The 17,455-nt window shown below is 56.0% G+C and overlaps 3 protein-coding genes and 1 pseudogene across 4 annotated transcripts; all 4 read left to right on the top strand.

Moving 5' to 3' along the window:
* The first annotated feature begins 4,413 nt into the window (after positions 1-4,413).
* Hbm (hemoglobin subunit mu) lies at positions 4,414-5,139 on the top strand. Its single transcript, XM_047534154.1, has 3 exons — positions 4,414-4,513; positions 4,656-4,860; positions 4,963-5,139. Exons 1-3 carry the CDS (start codon positions 4,422-4,424, stop codon positions 5,089-5,091), a joined length of 426 nt encoding a protein of 141 aa, XP_047390110.1. The 5' UTR covers positions 4,414-4,421; the 3' UTR covers positions 5,092-5,139.
* A 1,127-nt stretch (positions 5,140-6,266) lies between these two features.
* LOC124969976 (hemoglobin subunit alpha-like) lies at positions 6,267-7,388 on the top strand (annotated as a pseudogene).
* Positions 7,389-11,754: 4,366 nt separating this feature from the next.
* LOC124970201 (hemoglobin subunit alpha) lies at positions 11,755-12,639 on the top strand. Its single transcript, XM_047533372.1, has 3 exons — positions 11,755-11,909; positions 12,036-12,240; positions 12,394-12,639. Exons 1-3 carry the CDS (start codon positions 11,815-11,817, stop codon positions 12,520-12,522), a joined length of 429 nt encoding a protein of 142 aa, XP_047389328.1. The 5' UTR covers positions 11,755-11,814; the 3' UTR covers positions 12,523-12,639.
* Positions 12,640-15,056: 2,417 nt separating this feature from the next.
* Hbq1 (hemoglobin subunit theta 1) lies at positions 15,057-17,194 on the top strand. 2 transcript variants are annotated; one of them, XR_007106053.1, is made up of 4 exons: positions 15,057-15,188; positions 15,270-15,474; positions 15,580-15,804; positions 16,197-17,194. XR_007106053.1 is itself a non-coding variant. In XM_047532996.1 (3 exons), exons 1-3 carry the CDS (start codon positions 15,094-15,096, stop codon positions 15,706-15,708), a joined length of 429 nt encoding a protein of 142 aa, XP_047388952.1. In that variant the 5' UTR covers positions 15,057-15,093; the 3' UTR covers positions 15,709-15,849. The 2 variants fall into 2 exon arrangements, 1 of the variants encoding a protein (XP_047388952.1); XM_047532996.1 differs by lacking the exon at positions 16,197-17,194 and having other exon boundaries at positions 15,580-15,849.
* Positions 17,195-17,455: the final 261 nt, after the last annotated feature.

Below are 17,455 nucleotides of genomic sequence, written 5' to 3'. Positions count from 1 at the left end.
GAGGACCCTCCAAGGAGACAATGGGACAGCATGAAATGTAAGAAAGACCAGGAAGAATGCCAACTTCTTCGCATCCTCCCCAGCACTTACTTCATTTTTAAAATTTTTATTTAAATTTATCTTCTGCTTGCTGCGGATAGAACCCAGGACTCTGCACGCACTGCGCAGGCACTCTCCTCCTGGGCCGACTCCAACCCTGATAGAACCCGGGACTCTGCGCGCACTGCGCAGGCACTCTCCTCCTGGGCCATCTCCGACCCTGATAGAACCCAGGACTCTGCAGGCACTGCGCAGGCACTCTCCTCCTGGGCCGACTCCAACCCTGATAGAACCCGGGACTCTGCGCGCACTGCGCAGGCCTCTCCTCCTGGGCCGACTCCAACCCTGATAGAACCCAGGACTCTGCAGGCACTGCGCAGGCACTCTCCTCCTGGGCCGACTCCAACCCTGATAGAACCCGGGACTCTGCACGCACTGCGCAGGCCTCTCCTCCTGGGCCGACTCCAACCCTGATAGAACCCAGGACTCTGCAGGCACTGCGCAGGCACTCTCCTCCTGGGCCGACTCCGACCCTGATAGAACCCAGGACTCTGCAGGCACTGCGCAGGCACTCTCCTCCTGGGCCGACTCCGACCCTGAGAGAACCCAGGACTCTGCAGGCACTGCGCAGGCACTCTCCTCCTGGGCCGACTCCGACCCTGATGGAACCCAGGACTCTGCACGCACTGCGCTGGCACTCTCCTCCTGGGCCGACTCCGACCCTGATAGAACCCAGGACTCTGCACGCACTGCGCAGGCACTCTCCTCCTGGGCGGACTCCAACCCTGATAGAACCCAGGACTCTGCACGCACTACGCAGGCACTCTCCTCCTGGGCCGACTCCGACCCTGATAGAACCCAGGACTCTGCACGCACTGCGCAGGCTCTCTCCTCCTGGGCCGACTCCGACCCTGATAGAACCCGGGACTCTGCACGCACTGCGCAGGCACTCTCCTCCTGGGCCGACTCCGACCCTGATAGAACCCGGGACTCTGCACGCACTGCGCAGGCCTCTCCTCCTGGGCCGACTCCGACCCTGATAGAACCCGGGACTCTGCAGGCACTGCGCAGGCGCTCTCCTCCTGGGCCGACTCCAACCCTGATAGAACCCGGGACTCTGCGCGCACTACGCAGGCACTCTCCTCCTGGGCCGACTCCGACCCTGATAGAACCCAGGACTCTGCACGCACTACGCAGGCACTCTCCTCCTGGGCGGACTCCGACCCTGATAGAACCCAGGACTCTGCACGCACTACGCAGGCACTCTCCTCCTGGGCCGACTCCGACCCTGATAGAACCCAGGACTCTGCACGCACTGCGCAGGCTCTCTCCTCCTGGGCCGACTCCGACCCTGATAGAACCCGGGACTCTGCAGGCACTGCGCAGGCACTCTCCTCCTGGGCCGACTCCAACCCTGATGGAACCCGGGACTCTGCAGGCACTGCGCAGGCACTCTCCTCCTGGGCCGACTCCAACCCTGATGGAACCCAGGACTCTGCACGCACTACGCAGGCGCTCTCCTCCTGGGCCGACTCCAACCCTTGCCTTTTCAATCATGATCATCCTGGTAGGTGGGACATGGTCTCTCTTTATGATCTTGATTTGCATTTCCTGAATAACTAATGATGTTGAGCATCTTTTCATGTGCTTATTGGCCATTTGTATAGAGTCTTTTTAGAGTGTCTGAGCTGGGGATTAAATCCAGGACCTTGCTAAGCATGTGCTACCCATTGAGCTTCACCCCAGCCTTTTCTCTACATTTTAAAGACAGGCAGAAAATGGGTTTTGTTTGTTTGCCACCCCCTACACCTGACACAGACCTAGAACCACTTCCCTTATTGCTAGGTTAGCAGGATCCTTGTTTTCTTAGAGGAAACCCAGAAATCAGCGACAAAGGGGGAAGAGTCTGGTATAGGCAGCATGGTGGTAGTGGTGAATGTGCCCAAGAGATGCATTATGGGCCCCAGTTTGCAATTCTGAGGTGGATAAGGACAGTGCAGGACTGGACTTCAAATGCAGGGTGACCTCCTGGAATGGCCAGGCCCCTATCTCTAGATTCTGGGTCAGATCATGGCCAACACCCCCCCTCTAAGAACAGCAGGGGGTAGGAGTGATAGCCACTCACTCCCCAGCCCCCACAGTCCCAGACTGCCCATTGTCACTGTCTGATAATAGACCCCACCCTCATAACTCCCTTCGCTCTTCCAACCAAAAGCCCAACCAGATTGGGCCCCTGACTCTGTGCATATAAGGGGGTCTGGGGAGTGAGCATCACCAGGCCACTTCCCAGTGCACCCAGCTCCAGCACAGCTGCCAACCCCCTCAGCCATGTCTCTGACCAAGAGCGAAAGGGCCATCATCATGTCCATTTGGGACAAGATCGGCATGCAAGCTGAGGCCATCGGCACTGAGACTCTGGACAGGTAAGCACCAGACAAGATGGCCTGAGTGACCAGGTCAGAGGCCAGGAGGAGGTCGGTAAGGAGACATCGGTGAGAAGGGGTCAGTAGCAGCAGTTCCTGAGGAAGGGTCAGCAGGAGGGGGCAATAGGAGGGGACAGAGCGAACTGGGATGTGACTTAGAGGTAAAGTGTTTGCCTAGCATGCACAAGGCCCTGGGTTCAATCCCCAACACTGAAAACAAAAGAAAAAAAAAGGAGGGGGCAGCGAGAAGGGGTCGCTGTGGAAAGCAAGCATGAAGATAAAGAGGAGGGGCAGTAGGAGGGGGTTAGTGTCAGCCAGCTGAAGAGGTGGGCGCTGAAGGCAGAGCTGTCTCTCTCAATCCTCACAGCTCAGACATCTGTTGAACGAACGAATGAATGAATGAATGAGTGACGTACGTTGAGGTGGGAAGCAGTGTCTTGCCACACTGGAGCCTGGGCAACAGGAAAAATCAGCAATACCGACCCTTTGTTTTATTTTACTTTATTTTTGGTACAGGGGATTGAACCCAGGGACACCGATCACTGAGCCACATCCCCAGCCCTTCTTATATATAATTTTGAGACAAGGTCTCGCCAAATTGCTTAGGGCTTCGCTCAATTGCTGAGGCTGGCTTTGAACTCGAGATCCTCCTGAGCCCTGGGGTCAAGGCGTGTGCCACCACGCCGGCAACGTGGATGGTTTTACATTAATTTTTCAAAACACTGGGTTAAAATGTGATTTTCCTGACTTCTGGGTTGGGGGGCACCCCGATTTGATCCAAGTACGGGGTGGTCTCTGGTCTTTTCACCCCTGCGCCACTGACGCCCCTCGGCGCTGGTCCCGGCCTCCGCAGGCTGTTTTCCAGCTTCCCGCAGACCAAGACCTACTTCCCGCACTTCGACCTGCACCCGGGGTCGCCGCAGCTGCGCACGCACGGCTCCAAGGTGGTGGCCGCCGTCGGCGACGCGGTCAAGAACATCGACAACATCGCCAGCGCCCTGACCAAGCTCAGCGAGCTGCACGCCTACATCCTGCGCGTGGACCCGGTCAACTTCAAGGTGGGCGAGTGGCCCGGGGTCCCGGCTGGGCCGGCCGCCAGCAAGGGACCAAGAGCGGGTGGGGCCTGGACGGGCGCGCCCAGCCGCGCCTTCGCTGAGCGCCACGTTCCTCCGCAGCTCCTGTCCCACTGTCTGCTGGTCACCCTGGCCGCGCGCTTCCCCTCCGACTTCACGGCTGAGGTCCACGCCGCCTGGGACAAGTTCTTGTCTATCTTGTCCTCCATCCTCACTGAGAAGTACCGCTGAGCGCCGCCGCCGGGAACACGCCCCCACCGGACAGACCGCGACTCCTCCCTGTCCCCGAACCCTCCTGCAATCCCCAATAAATGGATGAGAATGGAACAATCTGGGTCCCGTGTTCTTAGTACTGAGGAGGAGGGGAGAAACCGGGGATGCGTCGGGGCGTCGTGGGAATGCGGTCGACACTGAGGACTCTCCGAGGGTGGTTTGTGGAGGGTCTTGACCCAGAGGACCCCAGAGTGCACAGCATCCCGTGCATCTCCTCAGTTCGCACGTGCTTTCGCGCCTCTCCGTGCTTTCCAAAACCGCCATGCTCCGCGTGACCCTAGAGGTGCTGGGCCTGCAGCCGTTCCCTCTCCCAACCCCTATAAGGGAACGGGGCAGTAAGTCTGCTTGTAGAGGAGCAATTATACATCCCCAAGTCTGCAATAAAGGCGCCCACACACTGCGACGTGGGTCAGTTGGCAGAATCCCGAAAATCACAGAGGCCGCAGCCAGCACTTTGGCGAGGGTCCTGCTGGCGACGTTCCTGCTCGCGGGCCAAGGGTGTCTGCGTTCCCGCGGTGCTGGAGCCGATAAGCGCGGGCGGGGTGCGGCGTGGGGGGGCTCTATAAGGAGGCTGGGGTGGCGGGCGCGGCCCCCAGAGTGTGCCGCCTGTGCCATGCTCAGCGCCCAGGAACGCGCCCATGTCACCCAGGTCTGGGACCTGATCGCCGGCCACGAGGCGCACGTCGGGGCGGAGCTGCTGCTCAGGTGAGTAGGGGCGGGGTCGCCAAGGGGCGGAGACAGAGGTGTTGGGCACAGGGCCCGCCACCCCCCGAGTTCCACGGGGCTCTGGGAGGTCCTGGTGGAACCCAAGTGGCTGTTCTGCCAGCTCACCAACCTGCTCCCGCAGGCTCTTCACCGTGTACCCCAGCACCAAGATTTACTTCCGGCACCTGGGCACCTGCCCGGACGAGGCGCAGCTGCAGAGCCATGGACAGCGCATGCTCGCGGCAGTGGGCGTGGCTGTGCAACGCATGGACGACCTGCGAGCTGCTCTGAGCCCGCTAGCCGACTTGCACGCCCAAGTGTTGCGCGTGGATCCCGCCAACTTTCCGGTGAGCAGTTTCTGGTTCGAGTAAGGGTCCAGCATGCAGCGGAGGGGACTCGGGCAGGAGTTGGCGGGGGCAGAACCCTCTCACACGCCCCTCCTCCCACAGCTGCTAATCCAGTGCTTCCAAGTGGTGCTGGCCTCACACCTACAGGATGAGTTCACCGTGGAGGTGCAGGCGGCGTGGGACAAGTTCCTGACAGGCGTGGCGGTGGTGCTGACGGAGAAGTACCGCTAAGCCCCGCATCCCACAAGGCTTGATCTGTTTTGTCAATAAAAGGCTTCAAATGTGCGTGTGGTCTTTTGGGGAGCGCACAAGGCGACATCACTGTTGCTGGGCAGAGAACCCAGGGGTCCCGTTTGGAGCCTCCCAGAGCTCTTAAACGACCACCCAAAGGTTCGCCTTCCCTTCCCGTGGCACAGGATTTTGAGAAGAGCTAGTGCTTGGAGTCTCTGGTTTATTCATTTTTTCCATTCCCACCTCCGCTGGCACCTATGGGTGCAAATCCTTCCCCCCTTGCAGACAGATACAGGAATGGAGTCTCCTGGGGCTAGGTGTGTGAGGGCAAGCAAAGTTGGGGCCCCAGGGCTCCTCACCACTGTTCCTTTATGCTTCCTCTCCTCCCTATTGGAGGTTCCCTCTCTGCAGCAGACCTTGACCTGGGCCAATTTAGTGCCTTCCTCCAGATCTCTTGGCATGGGGGTGGAAGTGGAAGTGGCCACAATTTGGCAGTGCATGTTTGAACCCAGTTCATATTGACAAGCTGGGTGATCTGCACATGCCTGAGCTCTCTGAGTCTCACACATAAGACGGACTCACTAGATCTTTGATATAATTTTTAGAATCATAATGTAGAGTTGATGCCCAGCAGGCTCATAAACACCCCACACCCCAGCACTGCATTTCAGACTTTGCAAGTCTCCTTTACAAGGTGTGTGCTCATCCAGGACCTGGCCCGACACTCCCTGGTGACCTAGGGAGGGCAAGAATCTTAGGGTCCCTACTTTTGCAGTCAATGAGCAGGGACTGAAGAGGGAGCAGGACCCTCAAGCTCTCCAAACACTGAGTGAGGGTGGTTCCCAGGCTGAGGATATCTCTGTGCCGCAGCACAGTGCCAGACTCAGGAGGGACGCTGGTAGCTGAGCCCTGACTGTGGCTCTGCCTGGCCTAACAAGGGGTCAATGCCCAGGACAAGGGAGAGGTGGGGAACTTGTAGGACTTGACTCCCACAGTCAATCTCTAGGTCCTGGGGGAAGTTTGGTGTGAAAGCAGCTTGTATTTCATTCTGGGAAGGATTGCTTTCCCCTCCCCGGCCCAGCAAATAGGTACATCAAGTGTGCCCTGGGTCTGGGCTGCACCTGGGTACCTTATGAGTTTAAGGGGTCTCAGAAACTTATGTTCAGAACCCCAGGATGGGTGAAGTTACAGTGCAGAAAGTCAAGTCTCTAGAGTAGCCGTGGAAGTACAGCTAGGACGCACACTCTCCTCCGCCCCTCCCACAGGGGCACCTCCTGGTGAGGTTGCCAGCCAGTGAGCTTAGCCCTGGGACATGACCCTGCACAAGGCTATAAAAGCTCTAAGTTCTAGCCAAGCATAGTGGTGGTACCCATGACTTGGGAGGCTGAGGCAAGAGGATCAAGAATTCAAAACCTGCTTCAGCAAATTAGCAAGATCTTAAGCAACTTAGAAAGACCCTGTCTCTAAATAAAAATACAAAATAGGGCTGGAGATGTGGCTCAGTGGTCGAGTGCCCCTGAGTTCAATCCTCGGTACCAAACCAAACCAAACCAAACAAAAAAACAAAACCAAAAAAAGACAAAACAAAACAAGAACCCAACATTGTGTTGTCTCCTGGTGACAAGGAACATATCAGGGTTGTGTAGGACAGGGTTGGCAGCCATGGTACTGGGTATGGTGTGGAAGCCCTAGGCAGTTGAGGACCCTCCTCCCATCTGCACCCCAGGTTCAATGTCTGCCCCAGAGCCAGCTCCTAACTGTCCAGCTGAACTTTCTCTAACCCCCCACCCACATGCCGCCTCTCCCCACAGGGTGCTCAGGATCTTCCCCCACCACCCAGACCTGCTTCCTCCACTTTGACCTGTCCCCTGACTCCCCCCCGGTCAAGGCCCAAGGCGAAAAGGTGGCCAACAGGCTGACCAAGGCCACGGGCTCCGCAGACGACCTGGAGCCAGCTCTAAGTGATCTAGAGACATGCACACCCACCAACTGTGTGTGGATCTGGTCAACCTCAGAGTGTGTACTGGGGTGGCCTGGGAGGGGTGTGGGTCCTGGCAGCCACAGTCAGCCTTGTGCACAGGGCAGAGAACTCCAGGGATGTGGACGGCTGGGCTGCAGCCTCCACTGCCACAACCTCTACCCCCTCTGATGGCACTTTCCCCACAGTTACTCAGCCACTGCCTGCTGGTAACCCTGGCCACTCACCACCTGGAAGAATTCACCCCTGTGGTGCACGCCTCCCTGGACAAGTACTCGGGAGCACTGTGAGCACTGTGCTGGCCTCCAAATGCTGTTAAACTGGAGCCTTGGTGGGCAAGCCCGTCAGGCTTCCCCTGTCCTCAGGCCTGCACCTCTTGGTCTTTGAATAAAGTCTGAGTGGGCAGCAGCCTGAGTGCCCTGGGTTCTCCGTGTCTGCCTAGGTGCCAAGGTTGGGGGGTGGTTCTACTTATCTTGGATGAAGGACCTTTCTGGGGAGCGGAGGCGCGCTGAGTTGGACTTACTCCAGAGATGGCACTGAACCATGGCCCAGTCCTAAAAAGCGCCCGACCTCCCAGGATCTCTTTGAGGGGACAGAGGAGGAGAGACCTATAGTCAACGACTTTTCTGAACTGACTGACCCCAGTTACACATACAACAAGACCAAAACCAAATAAGCAGGCCTCAGTGGCACATGCCTGTAATCTGGAAGCTACTCTGCAGGCTGAGGCAGGAGTATTGCAAGTTTGAGGCCAGTTTGAGCAACATGGCAGGACCCTGTCTCGAAACACACATGCAAACAAAAATAGGCTGCTCCAGATACAAAAGGAGGTGCCAGCAAATCTGACTCCCACCAGAGGGTAGGTGGGCTGAAGGGAGTGTGCTGGTCCCACCTACCCTTCTCCATCACAGTGACGCTCAGAGAGCAGGTCCAAAGTCAGGCAAGGAAAGGATGGGCTGGCTGGAGCAGACAGGGTGCCCTCAGGAAGCTTAATATCACAGCAGAGTACCTTGCCCCGCTTTTGTCAAGTCATGTGGATCTGGTGTCCCCAGCCCTGAGCTTGCTGATACCCTGGCTCACTGTCACACATTCTCTGGCTCTGAGGCACTGAGCCTTCCTGGGCTCTCCCAGTCGATCCACCTCTCCTGTTGTCAGCTGTCATCAGAGATGCCCCTGTGCCAGGTGCTGAATCTCAGGCTCCACCGTGGGATCCTGAATACTGGGCCTGATTTCACTGCCCTAGGAACTTCAGGCCAACTACCAAAGTGAGACAGCACACCCTGCGCAGGATGCCACTCGGGAGCAGAGCAAAGACCCATTCGTCACTCTCTGGTCATGGACCTCTCTGAACCACTGGAGTGTCCCGTCTTTCCTCTCCCCCATCTGCTCCTCTGCCTCTTAGCCAACCCATTTTTATTCAAATAGTGAAAATGTTTAAGAAATAAACTGAGGGGCTGGGGAAATAGCTCAGTTGGTAGAGCACTTGTCTCGCAAGCACAAGACCCTGGGTTCAATCCCCAGCACCGAAAAAAAAAAAAAAGAGAGAGAGAGAGAGAGAGAGAGAGAGAGAGAGAGAGAGAGAGAGAGAGAGAGAGGGAAATAAACTGGCCTCCATCAGTGCTTTCACACACACATGTCTGTATCACCAAAGCAGGGGACTAGACCTCTGCCCGGTCTCCCTATCCCACAGAAGTCAAAGTGAACATTTGGGACTGAGTCAGGTGGCCTCCATCTGTGCCAAGAGGAAACCGGTATGGTTGCTGCCTCATGAACCATTTTTTTAAGAGATGGGGTCTCACGAGGTTGCCCAGGATGGCCTTGAATTCTTGGGCTCAAGAGATGCTCCTGCCTCAGCCTCCCAAGTGTCTGGGAATACAGATGTTCATCATGAAACCTAGCTTCATTCCAGTTTTGCTGATCACTTCTCTTCCTGTAAAGATCTTTTATCACCTGTTCTCATAAGTCATTTTTCTTTTCTTTTTTCTTTCTTTGCAGTACTGGGAATTGAACCCAGGAGTGCTTTATCCTGAGCTACATCCCCAGCCCTTTTAAAAAAATTGAGACAGGGTCTCACTCAGTAATGCAGGCTGGCCTCAAACTTGTGATCCTCCTACCTCAGCCTCCAAGGTAGCTAGGATTACAGAAGTGTCCCATAGTGCCTGGCATCTTTTTTCTTCCTTTCACAGGACTGGGAATCAGATGCAGGGACTCACCCATGCTAAGCAAAACTACCACAGAGCTACATCCCAGCCCTTTTACTTTCTGTTTGATGGGGGGGGGGGTTGTTCTTTTTTTGTTGTTGTTTGTTTGTTTGTTTTTGCATTTGAGATGGAGCTGCTCTTGAACTCCTGGGATCAAGTGATCTTCCTATCTCAGTCCCCCGAGTAGCTGAGACTACCACCACGTACCACCACAACTGGCTCCCTCCCCTTTTACTTTATATATGAGGGATCTTTCCACATGAAGAATGCAAGTCAGGCTGGGTGCAGGGGCAAACACCCATAATCCCGGCAACTTGGGAGGCTGCAGTGGGAGGATGATAAGTTTGAAGCCAACCTGGGCAACTTAGCGAGACCCTGTCTCAAAGTAATAGATAAAATGGGACATAGCTCTGTGGTAGAGCATGCTGGGTCTAATCCCCAGTGTTGCTAAATAAGCAAATTAATTAAAATTTAAAATTTAAAAGGTGCAAAAGGATACAAATAAGACAGCACAGAGTTGTGCACCTGCATCGCAGCTACTCTGATATCTGAGGTCAGAGGATTGCTGAGCTAGGAATTTGTGACCATCCTGGGCAACATAGAAAGACCTTGTCTCAAAGAGAGAGACAGAGAGAGAATATGTAAGTCTTTGACTGAAATATGTTCCACAGACTAAGACTTGTCTTAAAAGAGCTCATGTAGGGTTGGGCAACATGGCACCATCTATAATCTCAGCTACTTAGGAGGCTGAGGCAGGAGGATCCCAAGTTTGAGTCCAGAATCAGCAAATTAGGGAGACCCTGTTTCAAAATAACAACTAACGAGGGCTGGAGATGTAGCTCAATAGTAGAGCACCCCTGGGTTCAACCCTAAGTATGAGGTGGAGGAAGGCTCAGGTAGTGGAGAGATGGGAGCAAGATGCAGAGAGAAGTCTGGAGAAGTCTGGTGTCTTGGGTGCCTCTGAATCCCCAGCATCTTATCCTCTTGCCCTTCAGAGTCAGGACTAAGCATGGGACTGTGGGCAGAATCGGGAAAGGAGTGCGGAGTAGGAAGGGGAAGGTGGGAAGAGCAGGGTCCTGGGCACTGCTCAGACGGGTCTAGCTCTGCCCTGGCTGTCCAAGGCAGCTGGCCCTCACCAACGCCCAGGCAACAGGCAGGCCTCCCAGTAAGGATCCCAGGGAAGGGACTGGCACAGCTGTGGGCTGAAGGGTGCCGCCAAACCCCGCTGCAGAGCAGTTCTTCCTCCAGGCCCCAGGCAAGGACACGGGGTGACTTCTTGTCCCCTTGGCTCCTCAGGACCCTCCACCCACCAGCAAGCCCAAGGGACCACCACCGATTACAGCAAGGGGACATGGACAGCACCAGCCGGCGCTCCAGCCCCTCTCCTGCTTCATGGAAGTCCCTCTTTTCTTCAGCCTAAAGCCTCAGGCCAGTCTCATCACCCCTCTCCCGCCTTGGTTCCATAGCCTCAGGGACCTTCTCTCCCTGCCCCTGAAGGCAAGGCTCTGCCTTCTCCTTCACCCTCAAGTCTCACCTCCAGGAAGCCCACCCTGACCCTCAGGCTAAACTAGGTCTCCTCATCCACTTTCTCCATGTTTCCTCAGTGCCCTTCCCAAAGTGGACGTATACTTCTGTGATTTCTGTGATGACTCGATGACAGTGTAGGTCCCTGACAGGCCAAATGCTCAGGTCTTGCTCAGCCTGTTCCTGGGTTTATCAATCTAACCCCACTTAAATCAAGTCATCCATGAGGTGCAATTTGGACAGGGGTGTCTCTGTGAACAAGAACCACTACTCCAGTGGTGCAGAGAGACCATTATTCACCCAATCATGCAGGGGTTGGCAGAGGAGGGACCCCACTGTGAGTCCGTGATCTGGGGCTGCACCACCACCAGGTAAGGGAACTGGAACCTGGAGCACCCTACTCCAGCGCTAGCACTTCCATGCATGGGTGCATCTTCCTTCCTTGTACCTGCGGGTCACTGTCTGTGGAAGGAAAGGGGGCTGCAGGAGAGCTGATGGGAGGATGGCAGGCAGGGCACCATCGTGTGGGCACCTCTTTCTGCCCCGCTGGGAAAGGCTTCGCTCCCTTCTCGCACGCCTTCCAGATTCACCCGTCGATTCTGCTCGGGTGATGCCCATCCAGCGTGTGCCAAGCCTAGGATCAGGGCAGGTGGTGTGGGCTGACCCTTGCCGGGTTCACAGGAGCCCAGTTCCCGCCTAGGATGCTCAGGCATCCGAGACATCATTGAGCTTCTGCGCCCCCACACCCCCGGCAACTGGGGCCTATCGTGCTGCTTCCAAGGAGGCCTCAGGTAGTGGGGAAAGGAACTTCTGATCCGTGGGTCCCTGCGAGGTAGAGGCACAGATCGGCGGGCGAGGCAGCGCTCCCCCTGCTGGCCGGGCCCGGTTGCTCACCCGCACGGTTCCAGCCAATGAGCGCGGCTGGGCAGGGCGGGTCCCACGCACCACGGGCATAAAAGGGCCGCGCTCTGCTGGCCCAACACGCTTCTGGTTCTGACACGGACTCAGAAAGAAACCACCATGGTGCTGTCTGCTGCTGACAAGACCAACGTCAAGACTGCCTGGGACAAGATCGGCGGCCATGGTCCCGCGTTTGGCGGGGAGGCCCTGGACAGGTGAGCGCCCTCCTCTGCCCTGCTAGGTCACCGGGGGCTCAACGCCCGCCCAGTGTCCAACTGGCACCCCTACCTGTCATGCCCCCACCCTTCTCAACTTCGCCACCCGCCCCTTTTGCCCCGCAGGATGTTCCTGAGCTTCCCCACCACCAAGACCTACTTCCACCACTTTGACCTGAGTCCCGGCTCCGGCGATATCCAGAGCCATGGCAAGAAGGTGGCCGAGGCGCTAGCCACCGCCGCGGGCCACCTGGATGACCTGCCCGGCGCCCTATCTACTCTGAGCGATCTGCACGCGCACAAGTTGCGTGTGGACCCGGTCAACTTCAAGGTGAGCGCTTGCGCCGACGGGGCCAGGAGGGACCCGGGCAGCGGAGGGCGCAGGTGGCACTGTGCGCAGGGCAGAGAACCCCACCGTTAGCGAAGGTGGAGCACGGACCGCAGTGGCCTCTACAGCCACTGAGAGCTATTCCTCTCTCTGCAGCTCCTGAGCCACTGCCTGCTGGTGACCCTGGCGGCTCACATGCCGGCTGATTTCACCCCTGCGGTGCACGCCTCCCTGGACAAGTTCTTGGCCTCTGTGAGCACCGTGCTGACCTCCAAATACCGTTAAGCTGGAGCCTTGGTGGCCTCGCCCAAGCCCACCAGGCCTCTGTCCAGGCCCTCCTCCCCTCCCCTCCTCCTGGCACCTGCACCTCTTGGTCTTTGAATAAAGTCTGAGTGGGCGGCAGCCTGTGTGCCCTGGGTTCTCTGTGTCTGCCTCGGTGTCAAGGTTGGGGGTGGGTAGCTTCCTGGGGACTCATGGTTCACTTGGTTCAAAGACCTCTCTGCATCTGGAGTGGGCAAGAAAAGTAAAGGGAGGGAGGGGAGGGAAGAAGCGGGAGTGGGAGCCAGTCCTGGTGGCTGTCCAGGACTCCCTGGACAGCCCTCCCTCTAGAGAGCTCTGCTGTAGTTCCTCCCGGCATTTCACTCCAGGGCCCGGCAGATTCAACACGAGTTTGTGGCGATACTGCCTCTGTTCCTCCTCCACACTTTATCACACGTGCACACACACTTACACTAATAGATGGCCTAGCAAGATGGGCAATGTGACACATGCTGATAATTCCAGCTGCCCAGAAGGCAGAGGCAGGAGGACTGTAAGTTGGAGGACAGACTGAGCAACTTAGCAAGACTCTGCCTCAAAACAAATAAATAAAGTGAAAAGGTTGGGCACTTGCCCTGACGTGGGGTTGGGGAAATTGGCCTAGCTCTCCCAGGGACCCTCACAGAGAAGGGTGGTGGTGAGGAGGCCACACTTTCTCAGAATTACACTGAATCCTCTCCCTTCACCAATTAGTTTCCCTAAAAAAAACCCAAATTCTCTATACAATTCTGATAAACTTGAGGGTGAGTAGCAAATTGCAAATGCCACATCATTTTCAGGAGCTACCAACCCAGGATGTTCATTCTATGAATACTGTAGTCCTGGGGCCATCAGGGTCAGGATTTTGGGCCCAGCCCAATGCCCACTCAGCTGCCCCATGTCATTGGGTGTTCCTGTTCCAGTGGATCAGTAGAGAGAAGATCCAGAGCAAGGGAGACCTGGCTGATCCACCCCCACATAAATCCTCCAGGCAGAGCAGGTCCCAGGGCAGGGGTATCAGAGGGAAGGCTCAGCCCTTCACTTAGGAACACTGTTCTGGGGACTGCAGCGGCAGAGCACTTGCCTAGCATATATGAGGCACTGGGTTCGATGCTTGGCACCACATGAAGATAAATAAAGTGGAGGTTTTGTATCCATCTACAAATAAAATTTTTTTTAAAAAAGAACACTGTTCTTTCTACCCTAAGCCCAAGACTCATCCTTAATATGCCCTTTGGCTCAATAGAGCTCTGGGTAGGAGCTATCTTTGCTATTTTATTAGGAAAAATAGAGGTCTCAGCTATGGTGGAACACAGCAGATGTATGTCAGTGGACAAATGTGCCCACGAAATGTGGCTTGTACATAGAATTCAGCCATAAAAGGAAAGGAAGTTTGTAGGATGTGGACAAACCATGCAAGAAGCCAGACCTGGAAGACTACATATTTGTATGATCCCATTCATATGCATGGTGGCACATGCTTGTAATCCAGGCTATCTGGGAGGCTGAGGAAGGAGGATCCCAAATTCTAGGCCAGTTGGGCAACTTAGCAAGACCCTGTTGCAAAATAGAAAATGAAACGGCTGGAAACATAGTTCAGTAGTCCATGTGTTCAATGAGGAGGAGGAGAGGGAAGAGGGAGGAAGGGCAGGCGGAGGTGGGGGGAGAGTCAGCCAGTCAGCCAGCCCACCCAAAATAAGCAAATCCATGGGCAAAGGAGCAGATGAGTGGTACCCAGGAGCTGGAGAAAGGAGATTGGGTAGTTAACAGTTATGGGGTTTCTGTTTGGCATGATGAAAAAGCTCTGGAACTAGACATAGTGATGGCTGCATAGCTCTGAGACTGTCCTAGATGTCACTGAATTGCACACTCTTAAGATGGCTTTAATGGAAAATCATGTGAATTTTACCTTTTTGGTTTTTTGGAGGGGGGGGCTGGGGATTGAACCTAGGAGTGCTCTACCATTGAGTTACATTCCCTTTTTAATTTTTTTTTTTTTTTTTTTTTTTTTTTTTGAGACAGTCTTGCTAAGTTGCTCAGGTTGGCCTCAATTCAACTCATTCCCCAGTAACGCAAGAAAAAAATTTTAAAAGGTGTGGTGTGGAACCCGGCAGAGCAGATGCTGACTAGGTACCTACTATTAGTATTTGGACACAACCCAGGCACCTAATAAATGTTCAGTGTTCTGAAAGGAACTTCTACTAGGAGCCAGGCACCTGACATTTGATACCCACGTAACTCCCACGACAAACTATGATAACAGCAGATGGCCTGAAGAAGGGGTCACAATCGTTGCAGGAGACAGAGCGCACGCCAAAACGCAGGCCGGAGCTCAGCGTTACGGGTACCGCGCTCCGCAGAGCGAACGCTGAACGAGTGCGGCCCCGCCGGCCGCGGGACGCAGGTGGCAGTCGGGCGCAGCGCCGACGCTCCGGGACGCGGCAGCCGGCGGGCGGCGCGCGCGCCGCGGGCGCCCTCTGGAGGCTGCGCGGAGCCTGCGGTCCGTAGGCGCGGGCGCAGGAAGGGCGCCGAGCGCTCGGTCCCGGCCGGGAGGGCGGGATGGCGCTGTCTGCGGCAGAGCGGGCCATGGTGCGCGCGCTGTGGAGGAAGCTGGGCGACAACGTCGGCGTCTACGCGACCGAGGCCCTGGAGAGGTAGGGAGCGGGCGGCAGGACCCGGTCCCACTGTGCTCGGCCCGCGCGGGGACGCGCACCCACCCTCCGTTCCCCCGGCAGGACCTTCCTGGCCTTCCCTGGCACCAAAACGTACTTCCCACACTTGGACTTGAGCCCCGGCTCCGCCCAGGTCAAAGCGCACGGCCAAAAGGTGGCCGACGCACTGACCCTCGCCGTGGACCAGCTGGACGACCTGCCCGGCGCCTTGTCCTTTCTGAGCGACCTGCACGCACACAAGCTGCGTGTGGACCCGGCCAACTTCCAGGTGAGCACGTGGACCAGGCTGGACCCAGGGTCGCCGGGGGAGGGGGTCCCATCCGGAAGGGTGTGAGGGATGGATGGACCCAGGCCACGGCTGTTCTGCCCGCAGCTCCTGTGCCACTGTCTACTGGTGACCCTCGCCCGGCACTTTCCTGGGGACTTCAGCCCCACCATGCAGGCCTCGCTGGACAAGTTTCTGAGCCGCGTGACTTCCACGCTCGCCTCCAAGTATCGCTGAACTCTGGTTGGTGGTCGGGGGCCTCCTGGCAAAGCCAAGAAGTCCCCTTTCCCGGCCGGCATTTGAATAAAGTCCCCCAGAACAGCCTCCTGACAGGTATGTCCTTTAGATACAGCAATAGGCAAGGCTCTGTCCATTCTAAGGGGCTGGCTAGGGTCTGCGGAGTAGCGTCTCACAAGCCTCAGCTGTTCAGTAGGGCTGCACACAGCAGCCCCACCCCATGTTCCTGGCTCTCCCTGCATCGCTGCCCACCCCCACTCCTAGCAGATGCAGAAGCTCTGCACGTGGGGGGAGGCTGGTAAAAGTTGCCTGACTCTGAACCAAGTGGAAGGAGGTGGGTCCAGCCCCAATACCCAGTCAGGTAGTGGACAGGGTGGTGGTGGAGGGCCCACTGGAATCCTGCCTTCATCTAACATCTCCACAGAGGGGAAATGTAGGGGTTTATTTTATTTTTATTTTTATTTTTTTCCTATATAAAATGAACCAAGGTAACTGCAGAAAACATCAGGAAGTAATTACCCGTCTGCTGCCGGCCCCTTTCCACTACTGGAGTCAGGAGCAGATCTGGCACATGGCAAAGGAACATCCAGAGCACATGCAGGACACAGACATACCCATCAGACCACCAATGGGCACAAACAGGTCTGCAGCCTCTGTGTAGCCAGGGGACAGTCTTTCAGCTCTTGCTAGCCTCAAATACCAGTGGACAGAGCAGACCACACAAGAAGGGTGTGTTGGTCAACAACCTTCCCAGGCTGACAGTATCCAGGCACTTCTGGGGTATTTGTGGGGTTCCCAGGAGAGACTGGCATTGGAACCAGGAGACTGCAGGTCCCCTGCCCAATGACACTGGGCACAGTCCACCCAGCAAGGGCCTGGGCACAACAAAAATGTGCAGGGGGGCGAACTGCTCTCTGCTTGGGCAGAGACATCCCTCTTCTGCCCTTGACGTGGGGCTCCTCGTTCTTGGGCTTTCCAAGCACTGGTTCCCTGGTTCTTGGGTCCTTGGGCTGGGAGTGGAACCACACAACCTGGCTTTTCTGGGCCTCCAGCCTGCAATGGCAGGTGCTGACTTCCCATCCTGGGGCAGCAAGGGCCAATCCCACATAATAACTATGAATCTCTATGTCCTACTGCTTCTGTTTCTCTAGAGAATCCTAGGAAGAAAAAACAAACAAAAAGCAGTGAAAAACTGCCAGGTGTGGTCTAGTTCCACCACCTGGGAGACTGAGAACACTAGCCCAGGACATCAAGGCCAGGCTGGCAACATAGTGATACCTTGTTTCAAAAAATAATACTTAAAAATGAACTTTTAGCTGGGCACATCCCAGCAGCTCAGGGGGATCCCAAGTTCAAAGCCAGCCTCAGCAACTTAGTGAGACCCTAGATAACTTGGTGAAGGTGAGACCCTGCCTCAAAAAATAAAAAAGACCTGGGGATGTGGCTAACTGGTCAAGTGCTTCTGGATTCAACAATGGTACCAAAATAAAAGAATATACAATTTTTTACAAAACAGCCCCTCCAGGAGAGGGGCCACTGTGCAGCCTGTGCCAGTCACATGCAGGTTGTATAGCTGGGCCAGGAACCTGGGACCTCAGCTTGTCCTTCTACCCCACCTGCCAGGGCTTTTCACCAACTCCTGTCTACGGGCTACACCCAAGGGGACCCTGTAGAGGAGGCAGACGTGGCAGTCAACACCACAGCAAGTACAGCCATCCAACTGGCTTCTCTGAAGTCGCTGCCCATG

This window comes from Sciurus carolinensis, chromosome 18 (genome assembly GCF_902686445.1).
Source record: "Sciurus carolinensis chromosome 18, mSciCar1.2, whole genome shotgun sequence".
Taxonomy (NCBI): Eukaryota; Metazoa; Chordata; class Mammalia; order Rodentia; family Sciuridae; genus Sciurus; species Sciurus carolinensis.
Note: the sequence above shows the minus strand (reverse complement) of the source record. Positions and strands in the feature narration are given on the sequence as shown.